A 26,688-nucleotide genomic window follows, 5' to 3' on the forward strand; every position below is an offset into this window, starting at 1 on the left:
GACTAAACCACATAAACGTAACAGGGGTTTTTTTTTTTTTTTAAAGAAGCGTATTTAGGGCTAAAGAATAAACAAGGTTGACCGGACGATACCAAGCTTTCAAATTCACTCAAAAGAACTACCGATAAACTTCATTTCCGAATGAAGTTTTCCGAATGAGGCGTAGTGGCGCGTCTTTACGTTGTTGCGGCCACAATCGGTCAAAAACTTTTTAGTTTATACCAAATATTATTTTAATATTCGATTAAATGATCAAAGTCCAGTCTGTATTATACACCCCGCTCCGTCCCAAAAAAAAAGAAAGTGTCGAAATTTTGTTTTTGTGGCAGTGACTTACCGGACAATCATACAAGATACAAGTTCGTACAGACAACTGAATGTAACTTCAGTTAAATGAATGTTGATGAATCCCCTTGGGATCAATAAAATATCTATTGATCTATCCATCATACTCAAATGTCTGCAGCATGATTTATTGAATTTTCAATATATATTTTTTTCTGCCCATTCATGCATGTTAGAATGATGAAAATCAAATGAACAATATTTCTCATCAGTGAATATTTGTTAAATCAATAGACTCACAGGACAATCATAAGATTTTAATTGAGCATTTATTTATTGCCTCCAATACATTTTCCTTGAGCAATGACAACTAGGCAGTTAAAAAAAACCCAGAACATTTAAATTAAAACCAGCGGCAAACTCAAATATACTTGCAAAATGTACATCTTTACAAATGGTTTTACAAAATGCTAAAAACAAAACAAAAAAAGTGCAAAAAACGGCAAATGCGATGAAAGAGTGCGAATTTTCATCAGTGACACTCGAACAAAATGTACAAATGAAAGAAAAAACCTTCCATGGGACCTCTTTCCACCAGTAGAAACAGTAGGCCACGATACTGGCAGTATTTGCATTTTGCAGGTATTATTTTGACGATAAGCAGTGCTTAAGGAAAAATACATCTTTAACATTCACAGTAAGCTCATCATTGTAGTGCCTAAAATTAACAGTTAAATAAATATCCTTTTCAATCTCAAATTTACAATCTAGAAAAACTCCACATGGGCAGAATAATGCTTTTGTCATCATTTTTAGTGAATTGTGCATGTTTGTACATGAAAAGGTGGGTGAACAGCTCATGTCCAGTAGTGCCCGTGTCCCTAGTTTATCCCTGAATTCTGTCAGCATTCACCAACTACACACTTGGCTGAATGGAAGTGTGTGTGTGTGTGTGTGTGTGTTAAATGCCAAATGTGAACGTGTGTACGCAAGGAAGCAGTTCAGAAAGTGTGTACGATGCATCTTGTTTCATAAAAAAAAGAAGAAGAAAGAAATGTATATCAGACCTTCATCCAGACCTGCATGGTCCCTCATTAAAAATAAGTTAAAATTAAAATTGCGTCACTAATTCAGTTCCTACAACTTACCCCGTATACGTCTACAGGCAGGCTGGTGAAGCTCGGAGCTGGCCTGCTGATAAAAACAAGAACCTGTATCTAAAAAGCACGCTGAGGAGCACCTTCACGCCTCTTCCAACATCTCTACTCACATGATCAAAGCCCACTGAGATGTCTGTGGAGGAACATTCACGGCTTATTCTTTATCTTATTCTTTAAAAGCTCAAAGAATACCGGAAATATTTAATAAGGGTAGGTACCAGGTGACAAACCCGTTTAAAAGTACTTTTTACAAAACGTGTGCCGGGTGAGGGCATGCACTGCTAGAGCATAAATCCTAATGCTTGTAAGGGACCTAAACACTGAACTTCACTACACGGTTCAAGCCGAGGACCTCAGACACAGTCCAGCTTCCCGAAGGGGGCGCTCTTGAGGCAATTTCAGATGATTAGAGCTGCAGTAGCAGTGGCGTACTTGACATATATCTGTCCGGTTCTAGTTAGTCTACACCGGCTGTAATAAATGTAGTCATTTGTCATTATTGTACACTAGTATTCTTAGTTTAGAGTGCAACTGCATGTTCTGCCACTACAGACACCACATTCCATCCATGCTCGGCAGCAGCTTCAGGAGTGTGGTTCAGGCGAAGCTGCTGGAGCTCAGACACCGGAACTTCTCGCGGAGGGACTGGACAATGTTGGGCTGGGACGTGTCCTCCAGGTCTTGCCACACATAATCCTTCAGTTGGCTGCGGCCGCCCACGCTTCCTGCCGCCCCATGGCAGCTTCTGGCCGGGCTGCAGGGAAGACTCTGAGTCTGGACCAGGCGGGTGCCATCACCTGCCGTTCTGCACTGTTCCTGCTTGCTCTCCTCCTCCGAGCGGATTTCGACATAATCGTCATCTTCTCCATTGTCTTTGAAGTTAGCCAGGTAGTTCCGGGTGGCCACGAGCGTCCCCAGCGGCAACTTCCTGTCCAGAAGCAGAACCTGCTGGGAGTCGCGCAGGGTGAGGTCAGGGTCAGGAGAAAGGCTGAAGTGTGAAGGGTACTCTGGCAGGCTGCTTTGCCGAGCCCCGAGACCACAGCCACTCTTGCCAGGGGACATGGCCGTGTGACATTTCGGTCCGTCCCACCTACAATTCCCTCCACCGTTCTCCTTCTCTAGCTGATCGGCCAGTGAGGATGAGGACTGGCAACGGCCATAAGGTGAGATCTTTGGGGAGGAGGAACTTGGGCCTAATGAGCTGTAGATGTGGTCTGGGTCTTCTGTAGTGGGTGTGGTGACACAAGCACTCCAGCGCTGACTGGGTTGTGCCAAGGGTGATTGCAGCAGATTTTGGAAAGATGGGACAGATGTTGTGCTGGCAAGTCGCCTCTGGGGTCGCTGGTCAGACTCCTCAGCAGCTGAGGACGGGGTGCTGGCCAGCTGCCCGTTACTGTAGATACTGTTCAGCCAGTCATCATCTAACATGGAACACTCAGGAAGGGATGGAGAGGACGCTAGTCCTGGAGAAGGGCGTCCTCCTGGCCCCTTGGGCGTGGTCTTCTGGGAATCTTTAAATATAACATGATCATAGAGTTGGGAGTACTCCGCTATTCTTGCCCCTGACCAACAGAAGGTGACAATTAGACCAGGAGACAAATTAAGTTGAAATGAAAATGTGGTGGGCTACAGGTCTTACCTATGGCAGCTCCTCCTTGCTTCTTTTCCTCCAGAATGTCTGCCAGGTCCTTCGATTTGGAGCGTGTGTTACGTGCACAGCTGGGCTCGACGTCCATGCTCTTCATCTTCATTAGCTGATTAGCCTTCTTGATCTTCTGGCTGTACTGGCGTGCCATAAGGAAGACCCTGTTTCGGCTCTTATCGCCCAGATCTAGGAACTGGTCCCCAGCCTCACTGAGGAAAGGGAAGAGAGAGGCATCAAGGCCAGGGAAGAGGGTCTGGAGCTCCTCTCGGTGGATGGGTGGTGGGGGATCCCGAGGACTCTCTAGGTCCTCATCATAATCATCATCCATCCGGAAACTGCCACTGCTGAGGCGGGCAAGCTTGTTTCGTATGCTCTTAACTGTGCCAACTGGGGGAGGTTCTGGAATAGCAGGAGAGACCTGGATGGAGGGAATGGGGGGAAGACTCTGGTTTGTTTTGGAAGGGACCAGTTGAGGTCCAGTCATTGCTTCAGAGGAAATAGAGCATGATGGGGTGGGTTTGGGGGGAAGCGACTGACAAGGTGAAGGTTTTGGTGGGAGGGAATGAGATTGAATTGGGTTGGGTGAAAGAGGTTGTGGAGAAGAAAGCTTTGGAGGAAGAGGTTGAGACTGGACTGGTTTCAGGGGAAGAGCTTGAGCTTTGGGACTGTGGGTTTGGGATTGGTTTGGTTTAGGACAGACTGGTTGTTCAGGGAGGGGTTGAGATTGTATTGGTTTGGCAGGTAGAGGTTGAAAAGGTGCAGTTTTGGGTGGAGGAGCTTGTTTAGGTGAGACAGTTTGAGAAGGTGAATGCTGTGAAGGGAGTGGCTTGGATTGGATGGTTTTTTGGGAATGGGTTTGTGGAGGTGTAGTCTTTGGTGGAAGGGACTGGGATTGTGATTGTTTTGAGGAGGGCGTTAAAGGGACTGGGGGTTTTGTGGGGAGGGTTTGAACAGCTGGAGGTGAGGAGGGAAGTGGTTGAGAGGGCACAGGATTTTGTGGGGTTGTAGGAACAGGGGCAGGTGAAGGAGGGAAGGACACGCACAGGGGATCATCCACCTCGAAGGAAGGCTCTCGACTGAGCTGAGGAACCTTGAGTTTTGGGATTCTAAAGGTCAGAGGTGGGCTGGCAGCTCTGGCTGGTGGAGGCTGAGAAGGTGGGTGGGTGGTCATCTTTGATTTTGACACACTGTTGCCTTTTGATGTGTTTGCCTTAGAGTTTTGTTTCTTCCTTGGTGACACCACTGATGTAGTCTCATGTCCCGCAACAGGGAATGCAGCAGGAAGCTTATCAGCCTTGCGCTCATTTTTCCGAATGTAGTTTTCCAGATCATTCCAGATTTCATCCACCTTCTCTGACGTGGATTCTGTCTTCTCTGAGCCCGATTTCATGATGGCCGGCGGTGATGTTTTCTTGGGATGTGAGCAGTCACCCTTTCCATCCTCCTCAAGCTGCAGTAAACTCTCCTTTGAGGTGGCCGGGCCAGTGTCAGGCATGAACCCAGTCTGTCCTCTCTCTGTTCTCACCTCTTTTGACAGTGATGGCAGAGGGGGGACAATGAAGGTTATCGTGTCATAGATGTTCTCCTCCTCCACAATCTGCAAGTCACATGCGTCAGGTGCACTTCTTTCATTTGCAGAGGAATGACTAGTGCCTGTGGAGGACTGGCTGAGACCTGGGTCCTCAGAGGACACTGGCCGGTTCACATCAGATTCTCGCCGCACCAGGCCCATGGCCTGCAGTTCTTCCAGACTGATGTTGTCGTAGACATTCTCAACATCATCCAGGGTCAGCTGCTCTGCTGAGGACGAGCCGGAGATCTCGTTGCTGGAAGATTCGGGCTCACGATGTGTTGGCATGGCGGTGGCTGGATCGACACTACTGGCCCTGCGCAGCACCTTGCTGCCCACCACGGCATGGTGGTCCAACTGCAGCATCCGCGTCTGTTCCACATGCCAACTGCATGGTCGCCCGGGGTGTCCAGACGATTCGTTCGACTCACGATCACTTTCCTGCTCGGTACCAACAGGCTCAGTCGGGACAAACATCTGATAGATGTCCTCTTCATCATCAATCTGAGTTGTCAGCTGCCGGGTTGGAAACATGGCGCGGCGCACCTTGTGGTCAGCCCAAATGTTGGGGACAGTGACGTGGGTGTCACCTTCACCCTGTAAAGGGTGTGTAACTCGTAGGATAGGGGTGTGGCCAGAATCCATCTGTAGAGTCTCTTTGGCGGTCTGTAGAGAGAGATCGTGTGCGTGAAATTTGATTCGTTTCATACGTTTCCATGTCATTTTCCTGTAGATTTTCTCACCTGCAGGTCAGTGTGGCCATGTTCTCTCCAGCGGTCGATGTTGTCCACAGACACCTGAGGATTCAGCCGCTTCCTGCTGCCCTTTCCTGGGACCTTCAGCCTTTTCCCTGAACCCTACACACACACACATCATTTGATTCCAATTACGTCATGCAGCCCAGTTTAAACGTTTTCACAGACTCACTGGTCCACTGTCGTCCTCATCATCTGCATCTTGCTGCTGAGACCCTTCCTCCCTGTCACTCAGGTCACCATGGTCACCAGGATCCAACGAGTCCTCTGACTGGCTGACAAGGCTTCGAGAACGTCCAATCGAGCCCAGGTGCATGACGGGACTGAGCAGGGTTGCTCCCAGACTGGAGCGCTGGTGTTGGAAACAGAAGGAACTGTTCATCTGCTCATTCATTGTCCTGTGTGTCTTTCTACCGTCAGGATGATTACCTTCTGGACATCTGGACTGGCCACTGCAGTGCAAGGAGAATAAAAACATTACAACACAACAAAAACACACTCACACACACACACACACGGGAGCATCTACACACCACTGTGTTTGGAATTCTTCAGTAGTTTGGATAATGGCTCCGACTTCCTACGGACCCGCCGTGGGGAGGGCCCTTCCTTGGCGTGACTGGAGCTTTTGTTGTTTTCATCTGGACTGTAGTGAAATCCTGGGTGATCTAGATGGAGATGGAATTATCCACATTTCACAATAACACACGGCTTCCACCACACTGCACCGTTAGGGGGAGGTGAAGGTGAAGACTTACTGGCGGCGTCCATTTCTAGTATGGCCTGTTTAGCCTGCACAGAGCAGAAAAAACCATCAACAAGATTATATGTATATGACTATTTATCAGTTGATAATGAACGGTGGGTGGGAACTATTCTAGAACTCTCCCACACACCGTCCATCACCACTGCTACTGCTGGAGCCCGGGGCGGGAAGCACGCTCTAATGCGGCCCTCGTCTATTGAGGATGATCCATGTAATTGTCTTTCATGGGTTAGGAACGTAACTGTCACCAAATCCAATCGCCCCAACACGCCTAACATAACAACCCAAGGGTGTACTTCCTGCAAACACCGGCCCCACAGCGGCCAGCTAAGGAGGAGTATCTGTTTGTGGGATTGGGCGGAGGTGGAATGTGCTGCAACCTTGGCTGGAATCTTGGCAGGGTGGTTCTCCAGGATGAGCCTCTTCAGGTGGAGGATCCAGGAACGCTTATCCTGCTGGGATTTGGCCTGACACGCAGAAACGAACGCATTAACTCACGTCATCTGGCTTTGTCATGTGACTGCCACACCCTGACATGTAGGCATGTGCTCAGTTCTAAGCCATTTCCCAAGCCGTTAGATTTACGGTTTTAAAGGCACAACATTCCACTCTGTGCTGTGGGAACAGCCCCAAGGATAACAATTAAAGCAAAACCATTTGTATTGTGGTGAGAGATATTACTCTGTGTGTGTGTGTGTGTGTTACAGTTACCTGCACAGTGTGCTGTAGTTTGGGGTTCTTGTAATGAAACACGCTGAAACTGAGGGGTTCTTTAGGGATGAGCTCCACCAGCATCAGATTACAGCACTGGGGACAGACGGGTTACAGTAAATATGGCTGCACGGCTTTACATACGACTCAGTAGAGGATCTCACTATCAACATCTCACAGATAAAATATAAAAATATGTCAATTGTGTCTGGTGTCCATTCTCACCAGGATGTGTGCTTTGTACGTGAACGTCTCATCGCGTTTCTTGGTGATCAGCAGGAGTTTGTCGAATAGAAAAAACGTTCTCTCACTCTTTGCTCGCTGGATCCGGAACGTTCCTTCCAACACCAGCTCCCCATAGCCAATCAGATCAGGCCCCTTCCAGTTAGTAAGCAAACTCTGGATCTCCTGAGATACAGACAAAAGGGTGAGGAGCAGGGAGGGGGTTCAGGCATTCAGGCCTGCACCGTGCCGCAGAACTGGAACCAGGGAGGGAGGAGCTTGAAGAAATAAAGAGAAAATTCCAGAACTCCACTGGGAGGACGCTGTCAGTAGTTCTTCCTCTGCTGCATGTTCTAAAGCTGAATTCCATATGGACCACCCTACAGGTGCTATGGAAGCATGTGTATGATGAAGGGAAGGAGTAGGTGTAGTGTATTTGAGTGACTGTGATATAGAACAATACCAGGACTACAGGGCTGGTGGGTAAAATCTGCTTTTACCATGTTGTAGAGAACATGGTTTCAATACAGAACAGGAGCAGAACACTAGATCATGATATTAGAAATATGAATATTAAAAATGACATGGTTGTTCTTGGTGTCCTGGACTGCTTTAAAATCTCCTTCTTTCTGTCAGAACAAAGTATGTGTGTGTGTGTGTGTGTGTGTGTGTGTGTGTGCGTGTGTGTGTGTACCTGTAAACGAATGGCATGCTCATGTTTTCTCTTCATGTCATTTATGTGCCAGGCAACGCGCTGCATCGTGTCGATGGCCTCCAGAACCACATCATACATCTCAGTGTCCTTCGGTAGGTGGTTTGCAATCTCCTGATCACACACACACACATACACACAGAAATCATGTTCTCAAAGTAATAACTCTGCATATGTGAGTGAATGTGTGTGTGTATATGTATGTTTGTGTATGTATACGTGTGTGTATGTATATGTGTGTGTGTATGTATGTGTGTGTGTGTATGTGTGTGTATGTATATGTGTGTATACGTGTATGTATATATGTGTATGTGTGTGTATGTATATGTGTGTATACGTGTGTGTGTATGTATATGTGTGTATACGTGTATGTGTGTGTATGTATATATGTGTGTGTGTGTGTGTATGTATATGTGTGTATACGTGTGTGTGTATGTATATGTGTGTATATATGTGTGTGTGTGTGTGTGTACTGACGTGCAGCAGCAGGTGGTATTTCAGGATCCTCTGTACTGGCTTCAGCAGGTAGGAGCCCAGCGGTAACAAGTGTTTCAGACTCTCCTGTCGCTCGCGCAGAAACTTCACCACCGACTTATTCCTCATACAGTCCGACAACATGGCCACCGAGCTGAGAGAGAGAATCCAAACACACTCACACACTCCATCTCACCGGCCACTACATGTGCTGGACAGACTAATGAAGACTTTCTTCGTATGGTGGAAATAATTATTTGATCCCATTTACATTCACATTTATATTTATCAGACGCCCTTATCCAGAGCAACTTACAATCAGTAGTGACAGGGACAGTCCCCCCCTGGAGACACTCAGGGTTACAATCAGTAGTGACAGGGACAGTCCCCCCTGGAGACACTCAGGGTTACAATCAGTAGTGACAATCAGTAGTGACAAAATTTAGTAATCATTTCCCCCTACTGTATTAGTGTGGATTAGTGTGTGTGTGTGTGTGTGACCCTGGGGCCACCAGCTGTGTGAGGGAGTGACAGCTCCATTTTCTATACCTCTCTCACTCTCTCACACACACACAGCTACTCACCGTGGGTAGTTGGTACAGTACTGGGTGTAGATGTGGAAATCTTCACTCTGAAAAGTGAAAAAAGTTTGTGTTGGTGTGTGTATGCACTTGTATATTACAGAAAAGTCAGTAAATCTCTCTCTGTGGTTTAGGTCAGATCTCGGCCAGTCTGATTAAATCACTCCTCTCGTTTCATCCCTCGTTCCCTCCTCCCTAATTCAGCATTTCTCTCTCCTCTTTCTTCTGCCTCCCTGAACATCAAAGTTCTTAGAAGTAAAAGGAGCTTCAGTTTACTAAAACTCAGCCCCCACACACACCTGAAACTGCTCTCAGACTTTATTCAGTTAGTCATAATTTGTCATAATGTCTAAGTGTGTGAGAGAAACAGAGAGAGAGAGACAATTACCTTTGCCACAAAGCACTCAGCAATGGCTGCTGGATCAGCGTTACACTTCTGTAGGTCACGGAGAAGGGCACTGAAACACACAAAACCACCTTATATTTGTGTGTGTGTGTGTGTGTGTGTGTGTGTTGGGGGGTGGGGTTGGAGTGTTGGTGCCTCATGCATTAGATCACAGTTACTGAACTAGGATCAGATTATCCGACTCGTCTCACCTTCACTTTACATCTGTGGGCCGGGACAAATACTCTTTGTGTGTGTGTGTGTGTGTGTGTGGCCTATGCTTCAACTCTAAAAACAGAGATATGAAAATATGTTGTGTTGGTGTTCAGTAAAGCACTGTTCCTCTTGTTCCTCAGTACCAATCAGACATCACACTAAAACAATCACCAGTAATAATCAACCATCACACTAAAACAATCACCAGTAATAATCAGCCATCACACTAAAACCATCACCAGTAATAATCAGCCATCACACAAAAACCATCACCAGTAATAATCAACCATCACACTAAAACCATCACCATTACCAATCAACCATCACACTAAAACCATCACCAGTACCAATCAGACGTCACACTAAAACAATAACCAGTACCAATCAGAAATCACACTAGAACCATCACCAGCACCAATCAGTCATCACACTAAAACCATCACAAGTACCAATCAGTCGTCACACTAAAATCATCACCAGTACCAATCAGCCATCACACTAAAACAATAACCAGTACAAATCAGTAGTGACACTAAAATCATCACCAGTAATCATCTGTAGCCACGCTAAAACCAATCAGTCGTCACACATAAACCATCACTAGTACCAATCAACCATCACACTAAAACCATAATCAGTACTGGTGATGGTTCAGCCATCACACTAAAACCATCACCAGTAATAATCAGCCATCACACTGAAACCATCACCAGTACCAATCAGACGTCACACTAAAACCATCACCAGTAATAATCAACCATCACACTAAAACAATCACCAGTAATAATCAGCCATCACACTAAAACCATCACCAGTACCAATCAGACGTCACACTAAAACAATAACCAGTACCAATCAGAAATCACACTAGAACCATCACCAGCACCAATCAGTCGTCACACTAAAATCATCACCAGTACCAATCAGCCATCACACTAAAACAATAACCAGTACAAATCAGTAGTGACACTAAAATCATCACCAGTAATCATCTGTAGCCACGCTAAAACCAATCAGTCGTCACACTAAAACCATCACTAGTACCAATCAACCATCACACTAAAACCATCACCAGTACCAATCAGACGTCACACTAAAACCATAACCAGCAATAATCAACAATCACACTTAAACCATAACCAGTACCAATCAGACGTCACACTAAAACCATAACCAGCAATAATCAACAATCACACTTAAACCATAACCAGTACCAATCAGACGTCACACTAAAACCATAACCAGCAATAATCAACCATCACACTAAAACCATCACCAGTACCAATCAGACGTCACACTAAAACCATAACCAGTAATAATCAACCATCACACTAAAACCATCACCAGTACCAATCAGACGTCACACTAAAACACCATGTTGGCTCGGGATTAGAACCGGCAACCTTCTTAATTGACTAGTGTCATTGTTTTTTTGATGCTGTAAGTGTGCAGTAGTGGACAGTGTGTAGCAGGATTAAATTATTTTCCTTCATCATACAAAATCATTGGAAAAACGTCATATTAATATTCCAGAATTATATCAGAATGATCTTTAATTGAATTATCAGAACAATGCATTAAAAATTAATAGCAGTGTATATATGTTACGTGGTGTGTGTATTAACCTGTTAAAGCAGTAGATGTCTCGAATGTTGCCAAACAGAGAACTTCTGTCTTCCTCACCAAGCAGCAAAGACGACTGATCAATAATGCAGTCCAGGTAATCCTGCAGGGACAGAGGCAGAGAGAGGACAAGGACAGACAGAGAGGGAGAAAGAGAGGAAGAGAGACCATTCTTTTACTTTTACACCTGCCAATTCTGTTAAAAACTGAGTATGGACTACATCAAAGGGAATTGTGGGTAACGTAAAGTAGAGGAACATGTGTGTGAACACTGGTTGACCACCTGTACGATGCTCCTCAGGTCTTCTACATAGGTCCGCTCCGTGTCCAGAATCTCCTGCACCACCCGGTCCACGTACGCCACCTTCACGCCCTGCGGCGTCTGCGCCGTGTTAGTATCGACAGGCTCCGCCGTCTCCTTGTCCTGATCCGCACAGTCCAGCTGTCGGGCGGGCACCAGCTCCAATCGAATCGCTCCGGCATCACGTTCCAGGGCGGGGCCGAGCACAGGCCGGCCACTCAGTGAGCAGTGGCTGTCCCGCGAAGACGCAGAAGAGGATGTGGAGCCATAGCTGATGGGCCTGTCGCTGTTATGCAGGGAGTCCATGACAACGGACGAGCTGTAGCAGCGGGCGGAGCTTCGAATGGACACACCCGTTGGAGTTAGGACCACCCGTCCAGCCAAGACTTCTGGTAATGGAGGGAGGGCATCAGAAGAGAATGAGGAATCTTCTGGAGGAGGAAAAAGGAAACGTCGGCATCATTAGAACTTACTGTAAAGTTCTGTCTCATTAGAATATGCTTTATTCTGCTTTTCTATTTCACTTGTTATTGTTTTATTTCCTGCATGATTTAATGTACATTTAGCTGAACTGGTCGAGGTTACTGAACATGGAAGGTTTGGCCCTCAGAAATGAAGATGGCTGGTCTGCTGAAATCATCATGAAAATTCACACTGGAGTGTGTGTTCTCTCTCAGACACACACACACACACGCACACACACACACAGGTCTGATTTCATTTTGTGACAATAAGTAACTTCCTGTTGTGTGTTTTCACACGGACTGACAGTACTGATCCTATTTGGATCTGATTGGCTGAACTACAATAATAATATAACCTCTGAACCCTAACACCCAAAAACCCTGAAAATACATAGCCAGAGGGCAGCAACACACACACACACACACACACACGCCCAGAATGGGAGTCATGTTCAGTGTGAACGTTTGTCTGCATGTGAAACACACACAGATTTGCCTGGGTGTGTCCTGCACAAGTCTGAACTTCAAAAGGAGAGAGTGTAACAAGGAGGAAGCAAAGTGGTAACACAACACCTGGTGTGTGTGTGTGTGTGTGTGTGTGTGTGTGTGTGTGAGTGTGTGAGTGTGTGAGTACAGCTGATTTGCTGTAAAGAACAAGTTGTTGCGAGTTACAAGTTTAATCTCCGTCTGACTTCATGGCCTCGCCTCAGGGCAACAGAACCACCATGCAGGACAAGTAGCAAGTCTGATCTAGAACCCGCGCTCACTAGAACGATCCGGAATCACCGGAACCGTGCGTCAGTATTTAGCACCATGATTCTGATCGTGATCAGAGTTATCATGCTAATATTCTAAATCAACACATGGGTGTGTCCATTCTAAAACCTTCCAAAACATTCCAACTGGAGCAGAAAATAGGACACACACACACACACACACACACACACACACACACACACACACACACACACACACACACACAAGGACACCTGTTGTCTCAAACTAACCAAGCCTCTAACAGACTTTTGCATAAACATGCATGAAATGGCAACCTGTAAAATACCACCACTGTGGTAGCACACACACACACACACACACACACACTCTCTCTGTAACACAAAGCTTCAGCTGTTGCAGCGCACATTTCCCCCGAATGAGATGTAGATGGGAGGAGGGATAAGAGATTAAACCCCCTCCCTCCTCCACCCAAAAATCCCCCTTCAGTTGGGGAGAGACTTTCTCTGAATGACATCATTCAGCAGACACACACACACACACACACACAATGGGCCGAGGCTGGGTACTGTTCTCGGCCTGGACACTCCCTCTTTTTTAAATCCTCTGCTCCGACTTATACACTACTCACACACTCACACACACACACACAGTAATGTGGACAGTGACACCATTCCTGAAACACACACATCAGTGTGTATGTCATGGGTCTCACCAAAACCAGAATATGCTGACACAGCTTCCATCACCACGCGTAATTATTGCGTCTGTGTGTGTGTGTGTGTGTGTCTCTCTGTGCGTGTGTAAGCAGTCGAAACAGTAGGGTCTTGCTGCCAGATTGGGGGTTTCCAGCCCCTTTCACCCCAACAAACAAGCCTCTGGTCATTCAACTTGATCTAATCCATTCCTGGGACACACGCTGGGTTGAGGAGCCACTGAAGGACGCGTTACTGTGACCTTCTGGATGATAAAGATGAGAAAGATGAGAAAGAGCAGAAAGTAGATTTCACTCTGCCACTTTCTGATCCCCTCATTTCTTGATCCTGCAACTCTCGACTCCAGTGGACCTCATGAAAAGACGCATGTTCTTGTGCCACATCTGCACTTCACCTACGAAATCATAATCAACACATCCTGCTGAGCTGCAGCACATGAGGACGGGAGGAGGGACACACCATGACTGATCCATTTCACACCGAAGGAGGGCTCAGACTTGTTCTGGAGTGAATCTTGCACCAATAGGATTACCTTCACACTTCTGACACGACATGAAACACACACACACACACACAGGATCACAAATTCTACTGCTGCACTATAAAGGAGTATTTCATCTGAAGGAAGCGGTTGACGACTGGAGTTTATTGTCCATTGCCAACAGTGTTCCACCAAGAGATATTCTGCAGCACCGATGATGATGGTGGTGGTGGTGAGATGGATGAAGAATTCCTCTCTTCTGAACATCACTGTCTGTATCGCAGTAACACATGCTGGTAATGAGGGTAAAAGGTGGAGGTCAGGCTCTCTCCATCTCTTCTGTATCCCAGCATCCTCCTCTCCGCTCTGTCTCAATATCCTTATCCCCCTGATCTTACTGACGTTTGACTCCAGCTCACAGAGGAAATATAGAGTTCATCGTTCAACAAAACAGTTCCTCTCCACTCTGAGATCTCAGGTGACCTTCACATGTCCTGAATCGGACTTTCACCATCATCTGACTGATGTATTCCAGATGCTCTTCAGAATTCACATGTCTCTGATCATCACAGGATAAGAAGAAGGTGTAGACGCTGAACTGGAACCACAGCACAGCACAACACGACTGATTATTTACAGACAAATAACATGCAAATACAAAAATCTATATTCAAATGTACAGAACACACCTTCATACACAAAATAACCCAGTAGAACCTGCACACACACACACACACACACACACACAGAAATAAATCAGCGCGGTCAGGAACCATTAATGAAGTGTTGACTTCACATGATGCTGCGCTTTCAGCCAATCATCCTCCCTCTCACACCAAACAGAGAGGCCCCGCCCCCTGACATCGACACACTGACCCATGGCTGGTCCCTGATTGGGTTTCAGCACATTTTAGTCGGGAGAAATCCTAACCTGCACTTTAAATAGACACACACACAGACGTATACATACATATGCACACAGAGAAACCTTATATATACAGATATTCCAAAAAATCACACACACACACACACCCAAAGTGCTGGTCTGCACAGTGCTGGAAGTTTTCTTCTGAGTGTGTGTGTGCGTTGGGGGGTTATTGTCCCCGAGCTGCTCGGAACTGTAACAATCACCCCCACCCCCATCTCACTGACCCTGGGAGACTAATTTGGGTCACTAGTGAGAGACCAGGAAGGGGGGACAGAATCTGGACACAACAACAAAACACTCACCCACACACCCACACACTCAATCACTCTCCAGACAGAGTCAGATTTAAAACACACACACAGACACTTGTGCACTGAGAGCCTTTTCAGCAACAGAAACGTCTTTCACCATTCACTCGCTCTCACACACACACACACACACACACACACACACAGAAAAAAAAGGTTTTCCAGTCTTACTGGTGGGCATGTTTAGCTCTCTGTCCGGATCTAGACGCACAAGAAAAGCCCAGCACTCAGCAGCTGTATATCCAGCAGGAGCTCCGTCTGCATCTTCCAGCTACCGCCAACACAGCCTTCCACGTGCGTGGCGTGGTAAAGGACTTCTCTCTTTTAATACGTCTGAAACACCCTGAAGAGTCCAGACGTGCTCTCTCTCGCTCTCTTTCTCTCCCTCCCTCGGTCCCTCACACTCTAGCCCCGCCCCTTCACTGGCACAGCCGTCTTTCATAAGGAAACAAAGAGTCTGATTTATCAAAGGGCTCCACAGGCTACTGCAGAACCTGCTCCGTCACACACAACGCAACGGGTGTGCGAGCGAGAGAGATAGAGAGAGAGAGACGACAGGACTATACGAGCTGAGATACTTCTGTTAGTCAGCAGGAGAATAACACACACACACACACACACACACACACACGGCATTTCAAAACAGCGGGGTGTCTAACCCTGGATCAATAGTCTGAGAAGCATCAAACACATAAAGCTCACCCAGCCCCCAATACTCTCCCACTCCTTTGTTTGAACAGTCTTGTGTGTGTGTGTGTGTGTGGGTGAGAGTGAGAAAAAAAAAAGTTTAAGACAAAATAGAAAAATTCACTAAAGATTAATGACGTAACATGGTCAGGGCCAGTGACACTCAGAGACATAGCGATGGTAAGTAGGATTAGAACCTGTGATGCTCTCGTCATTCATTAGGCCACCACCCCCGAAACAGACTTCTACTTCCACCAAGAAACGGCACCCAAGCTCCCACAGAACTCAACCAGGCCTGATTAACCAACCTAGAACAAGTAATAACAACTAGTAACTACTGATAGCAACCAATAACCACTCATAACTACTCACAAAAAACAATGATAGCTTATAACCACTCACAACAACCAAATAATAGCTTAGAACCACTCATAACTACTCACAACAACCTATAAAATACCAACTACTCATAACAAGAACTACCCACAAGTGAAAGTGAAGTGATTGTCATTGTGATACACGGTGCACACAACAAAATGTGTCCTTTGCTAAGTGGCACCTCAGTGGCGGATCAGGATACGAACCAGCAACCTTCTGATTACGGGGCCGCTTCCTTAACCACTGTAGAGTATGGTACATAACCAGTCATACATTTATATTTACAGCATTTATCAGACACCCTTATCCAGAGCAACTTAGTCAGTAAGACTGAAACTTACTGACTACAGCCACTAACTACTGACTACTGACTACAGGGACAGTCCCCCTGAAGCAACTCAGGGTTAAGTGTCTTGCTCAGTGGAATTTGAACCTGGGTCTTGTGGTTCATGGGCTACCTAGAACTACCCATAACCACTCATAACTACTCTAAACAACCTACAACAACTCATAACTACTCATAACATCCTACATCAGGGCTGTCAAACCTGCGGGCCTGGGCCACATGCAATGAGATACAAACTTCATATAGAAATATCATTATAGCCCGGCGATATGAAACACAAAATACAGATCCCATAATCCAGTGCTTCAACATGAAAGTGAAGTGATTGTCATTGTGATACACAGCACAGCATGGAGTACACAACGAAATGTTTTCCTCTGTTTTTAACCATCACCCTGAGTGAGTAGTGGGCAGCCATGACAGGTGCCGATTACGGGTCCGCTTCCTTCCGGGCCACCGCTGCCCCTAAAGTTGCCTTGCTGAATGCGATCTTTACACTGCAGCAGTATCTGTACCGGAGCAGGTTCCACGTCATCAGCAACTGGGTTGTGAAGCAGCTTTTCATAATAATAGAACTATAATAGATCATAATAATCCATCTATATTCAGTAGTCTCCCGGGATGTGCTCGGGTTTGAACAACCTATAACAACCTATAACCACCCATAACCACCCATAACCACTCATAACAACCCATAACCACTTATAACTACTCATAACAACCCATAACCACTTATAACCACTTATAACTACTCATAACAACCCATAACCACTTATAACCACTTATAACTACTCATAACAACCCATAACTGGAAACATTGTCCCAGAGCAATACTTGCTTTTTTCAGGATGTTCATTAATTTCCAGGACACACACACACACACACACACACACACACACACAGTGAGGTCAATCATGTCTGCCGGTCATAAAGACAGGATTTGCATTAGTTGAACACATTTGCATGAGGACACACACTTAAAAGCAGCATCGCTCTTCCAGCTATGAACTGCTTCTTCAAACCAATAGTCATAATAATATTACTGTTATCATTGGTATGTGTTCTGTTTGATTTAGCTCCTTTTTGCTTTCTAGATCAATCTGGTGGCTCTGTTGCGCACCAGCTGTTATTTTATCAGATTTGCATGTCTGGATTCACACATGGCAGCAACTACTGGTGGGACAGGAACAGCAAGGCTGGAAAAGAGAACCTGAGAGATGAACAGTTCATCTGATGCACAAGAAATTAGGGTGTATACTGTATCCTACAGTAACACACACACACACACACAACTGCCCACACACCCACGCCACTGCCGGGACACGTCCAGGAATGTCGGTCCTGCAGTCCAAGCAGAGTCAAATTCCAACAGAGCAATTAGGGAGGGAGAGAGAGAGAGAGAGAGAGAGAGAGAGAGAGAGAGAGAGAGAGAGAGAAAGAGAGAGAGAACCATAAGAGCATCAGCCTGATTTGCTGTCTCTCTCTCTCTCTCTCACACACACACACACACACACACCTGAAGAGGCAAAGTCCAATGATTATTGGTGGTTGGTCTGGTGCATTTCTATGCAAATGAATAAGTCCAGCATTTGTGTATGTGAGTTTGTGGGTCTACTTCCCTGATACACTCCATAAAACATAAACAATGTCCAGATGCACGTAAGGACTTATAACACTGAACATCTTCTACACACACAACCTTCTACACACGTGTGAACATTATCAACTATATACAACGCGAACATCGAGCACACACAGAAACAACACAGATTTCTCAAAATCACACACCGTACGTCTCGATTGGGTTTTTACACACACACACACACAACTGAAACTAAAGAGTAAAGTAGTGAATATGTCTGTAGCAGGCTGTTCAGAGGGATCACAGCCTGACATCTGATTACCCAACCCAAAAAGACGAGCATTAGCCTGTCATTAGTGTCCACCCAGGGCACCATCATCTCAGCGCTGCCCTTCAATTATTCTCCTGAGTCAATTAACCAGAGCAGGAAAACAAAATGTCCCCACAAGTCCTGAACACATCACTTCCCTGCATTACACACATAAATACCCACAAAATCCAGTCCCTGAAAAACTCCTGTCACACTGGGATGAAACGGATGTTCAGCAGACCCGTCCCAAAGTAAAACTTTACCTTCACTTGCGTGTCCCTATCCTCTATTTCCAGTCCTTCCAGTGGCTGCTCTGTGGGAACGTATCCAGTTAAAACGTAATTCCATCTTCTGCAGTGGGGTGGTCCAGTGTGTCCCTGTCAATGTCTCTACGCCTCTGAGACGAGCGCTGCAGTCACAACGAGCACACGGCGAGCGAGCGAGCGAGAGAGAGAGAGAGTCACACACACACACACACACACACACACACACACATTTCATGTATGCACTTATCCCTTTGTGTTAGTGAGACTCGGACCTCAGCCAACACTGCAACACAGGGGGGTGGGGCGGGGTGTCAAGGGCACTCAGCCTCCCCTCAAAAGAAGTGGGTCACCCTGAAGAACACAGGCTGACAGATAGGAGACCCCGAAAAACCACAGCTGCGGCTCTCAGACACGTAAACACACAAGTGGGAGGAGCAAAAAAAGTTGGTTTTTGGGGACAAGAGGAACAGAGTAACCGAGACTCCTGATCAGCTGTATGATCAGACAAACAATTAATTAACCGCAGAAACTGTGTGTGTACGTGTGCCACTGGCCACTGATAAATGCACACACACACACACACACACACACACACACACACACACACTCAGGAAAGTCCCTTCAGTCTGTGTCTGACCCACACTTCCAGGGATTGAAATTGTCCATGCTGTAGTCAGCACTAGAAGTTCCGACACACACTCACTCACACACACACACACACACACACACTCGGCCAGTCGGTGAGCTCTGCTAATTCACGGCCCGACTGAAGATCTGCAGATGAAAATCTGGAGATGTAAATGGTGACCTCCAATTAACATGTCACCCTATCGGCAGGAAATCTCTCACATCCTGTCCACAGTCCAGGCCCGGATGTTTGGAAGTCCAGAACACAAACAGGATATGACATCACTGACTGAAATCATACTGGAGCCCAGCTCAGCCAGTCAGCTTCCTGTAGATGCCTTCATCAGCATGACATCACTGCTGGTTATTCAATAATGACATAATATCGGTGTTTTAATTAGAGCTCTGATTGGCTGATCTCCAGCTCAGAGAATGAGAGTATTCATCGTGCATCGTGGTAGATCTGAGCAGGTTTTGGAAGAGTAGAGACGTAGGAGTTATAAATACGCTGTGGGCTGGGACTCGACTCTAAATATATATCGTGAGGTCTCTCTCTCTCTGCATCCATGTGTTCGACATTAGAGTCTGGAGCCTGGAAGAACAGGGAGATGAATGAAGATGGACCTGGAGAAGCAGCGACGGGACAGGTACAGAGAGATTAAACTCGACACTGAGGTCACGTGGGGTCGTCCTACCCGTCTGGCTGAACTGTGACCTGTGACACGATTAGAAGTCAGTGTTCAGTATGAATGTGTGTTGGGGGAGAGAGGTCAGGAATGCAGGGTGGAGGGGGCGGGGCATCAGACCCTTGCGAGCAGGAAGAGCCCCGCCCTGACTGGCACAGCCACACACACAAACACATATAAATTCTACAAAGGCCCCCTGAATATCTTCCAGCTCAACCTGCAGAAGGATTTTTCTTCTCTTCATCTCCTCCAACGTCTGCTGCTTTACTGGAACCAGACGCCCTTCAAGAAAATAAAAACCCTGAAGCAAAAGTGAAAACAGCAAAACATGACATTCACTCAGATAACTACAGTAATATGTGTGTGTGTATGTGTGTGTGTGTGTGTGTGTGTGTAATGACTGAGCAGGACACTCCAATAGCAATGATGGCAGAGAACAAACAGACCATTAAACATGAGGCCACATGTCTCTCACACACACACACACACACACACACACGTGTGCACAGGTCTCTCTCTCCCTCTCTCTCACACTCTCACACACACACACACACACACACAGGTCTCTCTCTCCCTCTCTCTCACACTCACACGCACACACACACACGTGGGCACAGGTCTCTCTCTCCCTCTCTCTCACACTCACACACACACACACACACATTAAACATGAGGCCACATGTCTCACACACACACACACACACACACGTGTGCACAGGTCTCTCTCTCCCTCTCTCTCACACTCACACACACACACACACAGGTCTCTCTCTCCCACTCACACGCACACACACACGCGTGCACAGGTCTCTCTCTCCCTCTCTCTCTCTCTCTCTCTCTCTCTCACTCACTCACACGCACACACAGGTCTCCCTCTCTCTCTCTCTCACTCACACGCACACACACACACACGCGTGCACAGGTCTCTCTCTCCCTCTCTCTCACACTCACACACACACATATTAGACATAAGGACACAGGTGTCTCTCACTCACACACACACACACACACACACACACACATTAAACATGAGGCCACATGTCTGTGTAACGAATGGTTGTCTGTTCTTAACGTTCTTCTTTAAGACTCTCTCTCTCTCCCACACTGAATGCTGTGCAGAGATTCATCTGAAAGACCCTCTGAGACCCTAAATATGAACTCAGGAACCCCTCAACCTCACCACAAACATCAACATGACCTTTAACCCCAGAGCCCCGCCCTGCCGCTCTCCCAATGCACCAGTCTCTACTGCCCAAAGCTTTAGGAACTTTCAGTTTAAGTGTGTCAATAAACTGGGACATCAGAGACATACAGGCCCTCACTTTCTGTCTCTCTCTCTCTCACACACACACACACACACACACACTCCCCAAGGTGCTGTCACAGAATATAAGAACTAGGACGACAGGGACGAAGTGGGGAGGCAGCAAGGACAGAGCTGATTGGAGGAGTAGGATTTAATGGGAGGAGCTATAAAGTTTTGGGTCAGCCTGCTTTGGTTGTACTCTGTTTGTCTGTTTATACATACATGTGTGTGTGTGTGTGATGTGTGTTTATTTGGGGTCCTTAGGTGAAGGCAAATGTACCCTGGTTCCCCGACTCAACTAACACTCTCTTCTAACACCCCGACTCTCAAAACACCAATATAACACCAATATTCCAACTTCAGGAAGTGCGGAGAGTGGTGAAAACCATAGATCACACACACACACACACACACACACACACACACACACACACACACACACACACACACACACACACACACACACACAGCTATTTATACAACATTTCCTTTTATTTCTGCAGCTCATTGTCTAAGCCACATCTGCTGCAGATCTGGAAGACAATGACAGGCCACACACACACACACACTCTCTCTATAGGAATTTCCAGCGTCACATTTCTTTGTTCCACAGGGAATACACACACCCACATATGCACATACACAAAACCATAAGAACACACACACACACACACACACACAGCCATGGCAGCGAACAGCAGTTACCCAGCTGTGGGCTTCTATTGTTCAAAATCAGCCTCAAAGAACAAGAACCACCTGTTGCCCAATCACACACACACACACACACACACACACACACACACACAGTGTTCTTTAGGAATTCTAGTAGCCCTTTTCATTGTTCCAAATAAACACTTTTTATCAACTTGACAATAAACACAGAAGTGCTTTCTAATCCTAATGTGCTTTTTAGTAGAGTGTAATGGAAACTATATCATATCGAAACAATAAAGATCTCATCATCTATTATCTATTATACTTATTATCTCATCTGATCACTGGATCCTGACTGGAATATCTGATCCCATAAGGCATTTACTGCAAATCACATGACCTTATGCTTAAACTATATATATTCAAACATACACACACACACACACACACACACACACACACAGAGCATCCGGAATGTATTCACAGCTGTCACGACACCAAGGAAGGGGAAGACCCAGGCAAAGGTCACAGTTTAGTGTAATACCAGACATATAGGAACCTGCTTGGGGAAAATGAGGGAAAGGAAAGGAAAGACACACACACACACACACACACACACACACACACACACACACACACACACATGATGGGGCAGTGGTGGCCTAGCAGTTAAGGAAGTGGCCCCATATTCAGAAGGTTGCCGGTTTGAATCACGAACTGCCAAGGTGCCACTGAGGTCCCCTTGATGAAGGTCCCGTCCCCACACGCTGCTCCCCGGGCGCCTGTCATGGTGCCCACTGCTCATGGTTAAATACAGAGGACACGTTTCACTGGGTGCTGTGCTGTGTATCACAACGACAATCACTTTCACTTTCTTTCCACTCCAGAGTCACACCAACTCTGACGAGGGCCGAGGGCCACATTAAGAAATTAAGTGCAGGAAATCCCGACAGCCGCGGACTCCAGCTCTAGAAAAGAGCTACTGACAGGCCTCTACCTTCATCACCGTGAAAAAGGTCACATGACCAGCTGCTGTTGACCTTTCACCTCTTTATTCTTCATCCAGCACAACACGCAATACCAAGATGTCCTGTGTCCTTCTATCATTATTTCATTTCCTGCAACCTTCAATACCATAAACAGGATTTCTCACACACACACACACACACACACACACTACATTACAGAGCTCACTCTCCATTTGTTCAGTGCGGGAGGGAGGGGACACTGTTTCCTCTGATGGACAGGAAGTGACTGTTTTTCAACGTGTTTACTTCCTGCTGCATGGTGCTGCTGGCGCTTTTCATATTCCCAGCATATGACCAGCAGCTGGAATTCGCCCTTTTCAATGATGGATATTTAAAGCAGTTATGCAAGTCGCTCTGCCAAATGCAGTAAATCGCTCACTTCCGTGGATAAAAATAAGTGGAACACACAGGCCATTTATGTGGGGATATTTTATTTTACTGTTGTGTCTCTCTGTGTCCTTGTGTGTTGTGGCAGTCATTATATAAGCAAGAAAGTTGTCTGATTCTGATTTTATACTTACCGACTGTCCAGATAAAGCCAGAAAACCTGGACAGTGTGACAGTGTGTAGATGAACAGTGACATGTTATGTGCTTTCAGTGGAATTTGCTCCTATTAGATGCTCCTGCACAGGAAGTGCTGCTTGGTCCAGGCTCCACCCACACCCAACCTTGCTGCAACGCCCACATGCCCTGAACCATAAAGCAGGTCATATCGAACATCTCCACACCAAACCCTGATCCCATCTGGAGAACAAACACCGTATTGTACACCGTGTGTGTGTGTGTGTAACGGTGTTCTCAGGTGTCTCAGGTGAGACATGAATGTTCGTCGGTCAGTCCATCTGTATTCACGCTGCTGGTTTGGTCTGGTTCAGTCCCACCGGACTACACACACACCACTCAATTACCTGTCTGTCTGTGTGTGTGTGTGTGTGTGTGTGTGAGAGAGAGTTTGTGGAGTGTGATTCAGTGTAAATGTGCCAGTGGTAGCCTAGCGGGTAAGGAAGCAAACTCGTAATCGGAAGGTTGCTGATGGTACCGTCCCCACACACTGCTCCCCGGGCGCCTGTCATGGTGCCCACTGCTCACTCAGGGTGATGGTTAAATACAGAGGACACGTTTCGCGGTGTCGCCGTGTGCTGCGCTGCAGTGTCTTACAATGACAATCACGTCAGTTTTTTAAAGAAAATGTGTATATATCACTATGTGCATGAGGATGGTATTGCTCTGTGTGTGTGTGTGTGTGTGTACCTGGCATAGTGGAATTTCTAATTAAACGCGCCGGAACGAATGGAATGCCCGTATTCCGTGTCACTCAACAACCTGGTGAGAGTGTGTGTGTCTATGTGAGTCTTTTTAACCCAGGTACGAGCCTATAAAGAAATAAATGGATTTCTACACATTACAGCAAACGTATTAAACTGTGTGAGAATTAGACCAACATCACATTTTATACTTTATTCTACTCTCCACCTCAGTTTGGTGGCGATGACGGCTGTTCAGGTTAAATAACAGAGGGCGATGATCCACACATCACTGCTTTCCTGCAGGAGTCTGTCCTAATTTCATATTTTTAATCTGCGTATTAATGAATAAATGATCAGATCTGAAGGGGAGGGGGAGGAAGAGAGGATGGAAGGAGAGAATCTCTTCACCCATTTTCCGACAGAATTTCTTTTCAACTAGGTTAGCCTGAGCAGAAGAGTTGAAGGACGTCAAGAACTTAAACACGACCTTCAAACACCCTCAAATCATGTCTCTTACAATGAAGAGTGTGTGTGTCTTTGTACACTGTGAGTGTTTATGTATGTTTCATGTCCATTGACAAGGACAGGGACAGTCCCGCTGGAGACACTCATACTGTGTGGAAACCAACACAGGAATGGCCCTAATCAGAACTTTTTCATTCAGACACGTGAGAATCCCGTCCCGTCCTTCTTCATCCTCCTCCATTCACTGCTGAGCAGAGGTTGACCTCTGACCTCTCATTGAGTGCCTGCTGAGGACCAGGTCAGGGGGTCACAGAGAGGAGCAGGTTTGTTCAGGAGGAAAAACCACACACTAAAGACACACTGGGAGTCTCTATCTCTATATACACACACACACACACACACACACGGCATCAACATTCACATCAAATGCACACATCACGATCATCATACTGAAGTGTAAATTACATCCCAGGATCATCTGACCAGATTCACAGTCACATCCAATCCGGTTACCACCGACAAAATGTAGTCTGTCAACCTTACAATAAAACCAGGAATTTAAAAAAACCACCAATCAGAACACAGGAAAGCTCAGCGTTTACGTGGAAGAACCAATGAGAATTGAGTTACGGACATCGCTGGAAGAACCGCGTTACCTGCAGTCCCGTCGACGGACGAACTGAGTCCCGCAGCGGCTGGATGCCCAGGATTTACCGAGACTATCGACTTCATGCAGTCGTCTTTTAATTTTCGACCCCTACAGCGCCGCGTCTCCTTAACAAACAAACTTCGGAGTCGAACGGGCCGCCCGCACGTCAGGTTCTGCGTTTCTGTCAGGATGAGTAAATCTCGCGAGAAACGCCGCGACCGCTGCGTTCACATGAAAACATCTCACCATACGATACATAGCATCATAAATCCTATCATAAAGGATATAGCATCATAAATCAAAACCAATACCATATTCAAAATAGTGGAAAAACAATGAAATCGACTTTCTGACATGGACAGCCAGGATGTCAGATATGTCATATGCTTCTGAGAGGAAAAGAATCACACACACGGGTGTGTATTTTCCATTTTTCATTTTTACAGGAAACACACACACACACATCATTTCAGATTACATTTCCTACAGACACAATTATAAGTAAAAAAAACTACTACAGACACTAACTTTTACTACAGACACAAAAACGTCATCGTCTTCCTCCGCTTATCCGGAGGAGCAGCGGTTTTACTCGGAGTCCATCCCATTTACATTTACAGCATTTATCAGGCATCCTTATCCTGGTTCACAGGCGAGTGTGTTACCCACTAGGCTACTACCAGCCCTAGGCTACTACTACTAGGCTACTACTTCCCGAATGTCCGAGCTCCTCATCCTATCTCTAAGGCTGAGCCCAGCCACCCTACAGAGGAAATTCATTTCAGCCACTCGTATCCGCTATCTCGTTCTTTCGGTCATTACCCAAAGCTCATGACCATAGGTGAGGATTGGAACATAGATCGACCGGTAAATCAAGATCCTTGCTTTCTGGCTCAACTCCCTCGGTTCAAAGTTGGCAAGCCACCCTTTTCCGGTCGAGAACCATGGTCTAAGATTTGGAGGTGCTGATCCTCATGCCAGCTGCTTCACACTGCGAACCTAGCCAGCAAGAGCTGAAGGTCAGAGCCTGATGAAGCTAGGAGGACCACATCATCTGCAAAAAGCCACCAAACTCAACACCCTCCACACCACGGCTGCACCTAGAAATTCTGCCCATATAGGTTATGAACAGGACCGGTGACAATGGGCAGCCCTGTCGGAGTCAAACCCTCACCGGGAACAGGTCCGGCTTACTGCCGGCTATGCAGACCAAACTCACGCTCCTCTGGTAAAGGGATTGAATGGCCCTTAACAAAAGGCCATCCACCCCATACTCCTGGAGTGCCGCCCATAGGGTGCCCCTGGGGACATGGTCATAAGCCTTCTCTAAATCCCTATCCCCACTGTAAACAGTGTAAGCTATTTGGTGCTTTCCTCTCCTGAAGCGTTGGATGGTTTGCAAGAACCTCTTTGGAGCC

General features: G+C 46.4%; 1 protein-coding gene across 1 annotated transcript; it reads right to left on the bottom strand.

The window, feature by feature from the left end:
- Positions 1 to 629: 629 nt before the first annotated feature.
- Positions 630 to 25,401, bottom strand: LOC114781539 (pleckstrin homology domain-containing family G member 1-like). The gene is made up of 17 exons (XM_028967976.1): positions 25,278 to 25,401; positions 11,389 to 11,837; positions 11,108 to 11,208; positions 9,270 to 9,339; positions 8,885 to 8,931; positions 8,304 to 8,454; positions 7,809 to 7,940; positions 7,118 to 7,300; positions 6,893 to 6,988; positions 6,562 to 6,648; positions 6,174 to 6,207; positions 5,949 to 6,083; positions 5,845 to 5,867; positions 5,588 to 5,767; positions 5,404 to 5,517; positions 3,085 to 5,326; positions 630 to 3,007 (listed from the first exon to the last, which is right to left on the bottom strand). The coding sequence occupies exons 1-17, from the start codon at positions 25,351 to 25,353 to the stop codon at positions 2,043 to 2,045; spliced, it is 5,085 nt and encodes a 1,694-aa protein (XP_028823809.1). The 5' UTR covers positions 25,354 to 25,401; the 3' UTR covers positions 630 to 2,042.
- Between the last annotated feature and the right edge of the window lie 1,287 nt (positions 25,402 to 26,688).

This window comes from Denticeps clupeoides, unplaced genomic scaffold, assembly GCF_900700375.1.
Source record: "Denticeps clupeoides unplaced genomic scaffold, fDenClu1.1, whole genome shotgun sequence".
Taxonomy (NCBI): domain Eukaryota; kingdom Metazoa; phylum Chordata; class Actinopteri; order Clupeiformes; family Denticipitidae; genus Denticeps; species Denticeps clupeoides.

Coding starts and splice junctions, on each gene's coding strand:
- LOC114781539 (XM_028967976.1), bottom strand. CDS start 25,353: ATGAAGTCGATAGTCTCGGTAAATCCTGGGCATCCAGCCGCTGCGGGA. Junction 11,209..11,388: donor ACCTGAGGAGCATCGTACAG/GTGGTCAACCAG, acceptor CTGTCCCTGCAG/GATTACCTGGACTGCATTAT. Junction 5,868..5,948: donor GAAGAATTCCAAACACAGTG/GTGTGTAGATGC, acceptor CTTGCACTGCAG/TGGCCAGTCCAGATGTCCAG.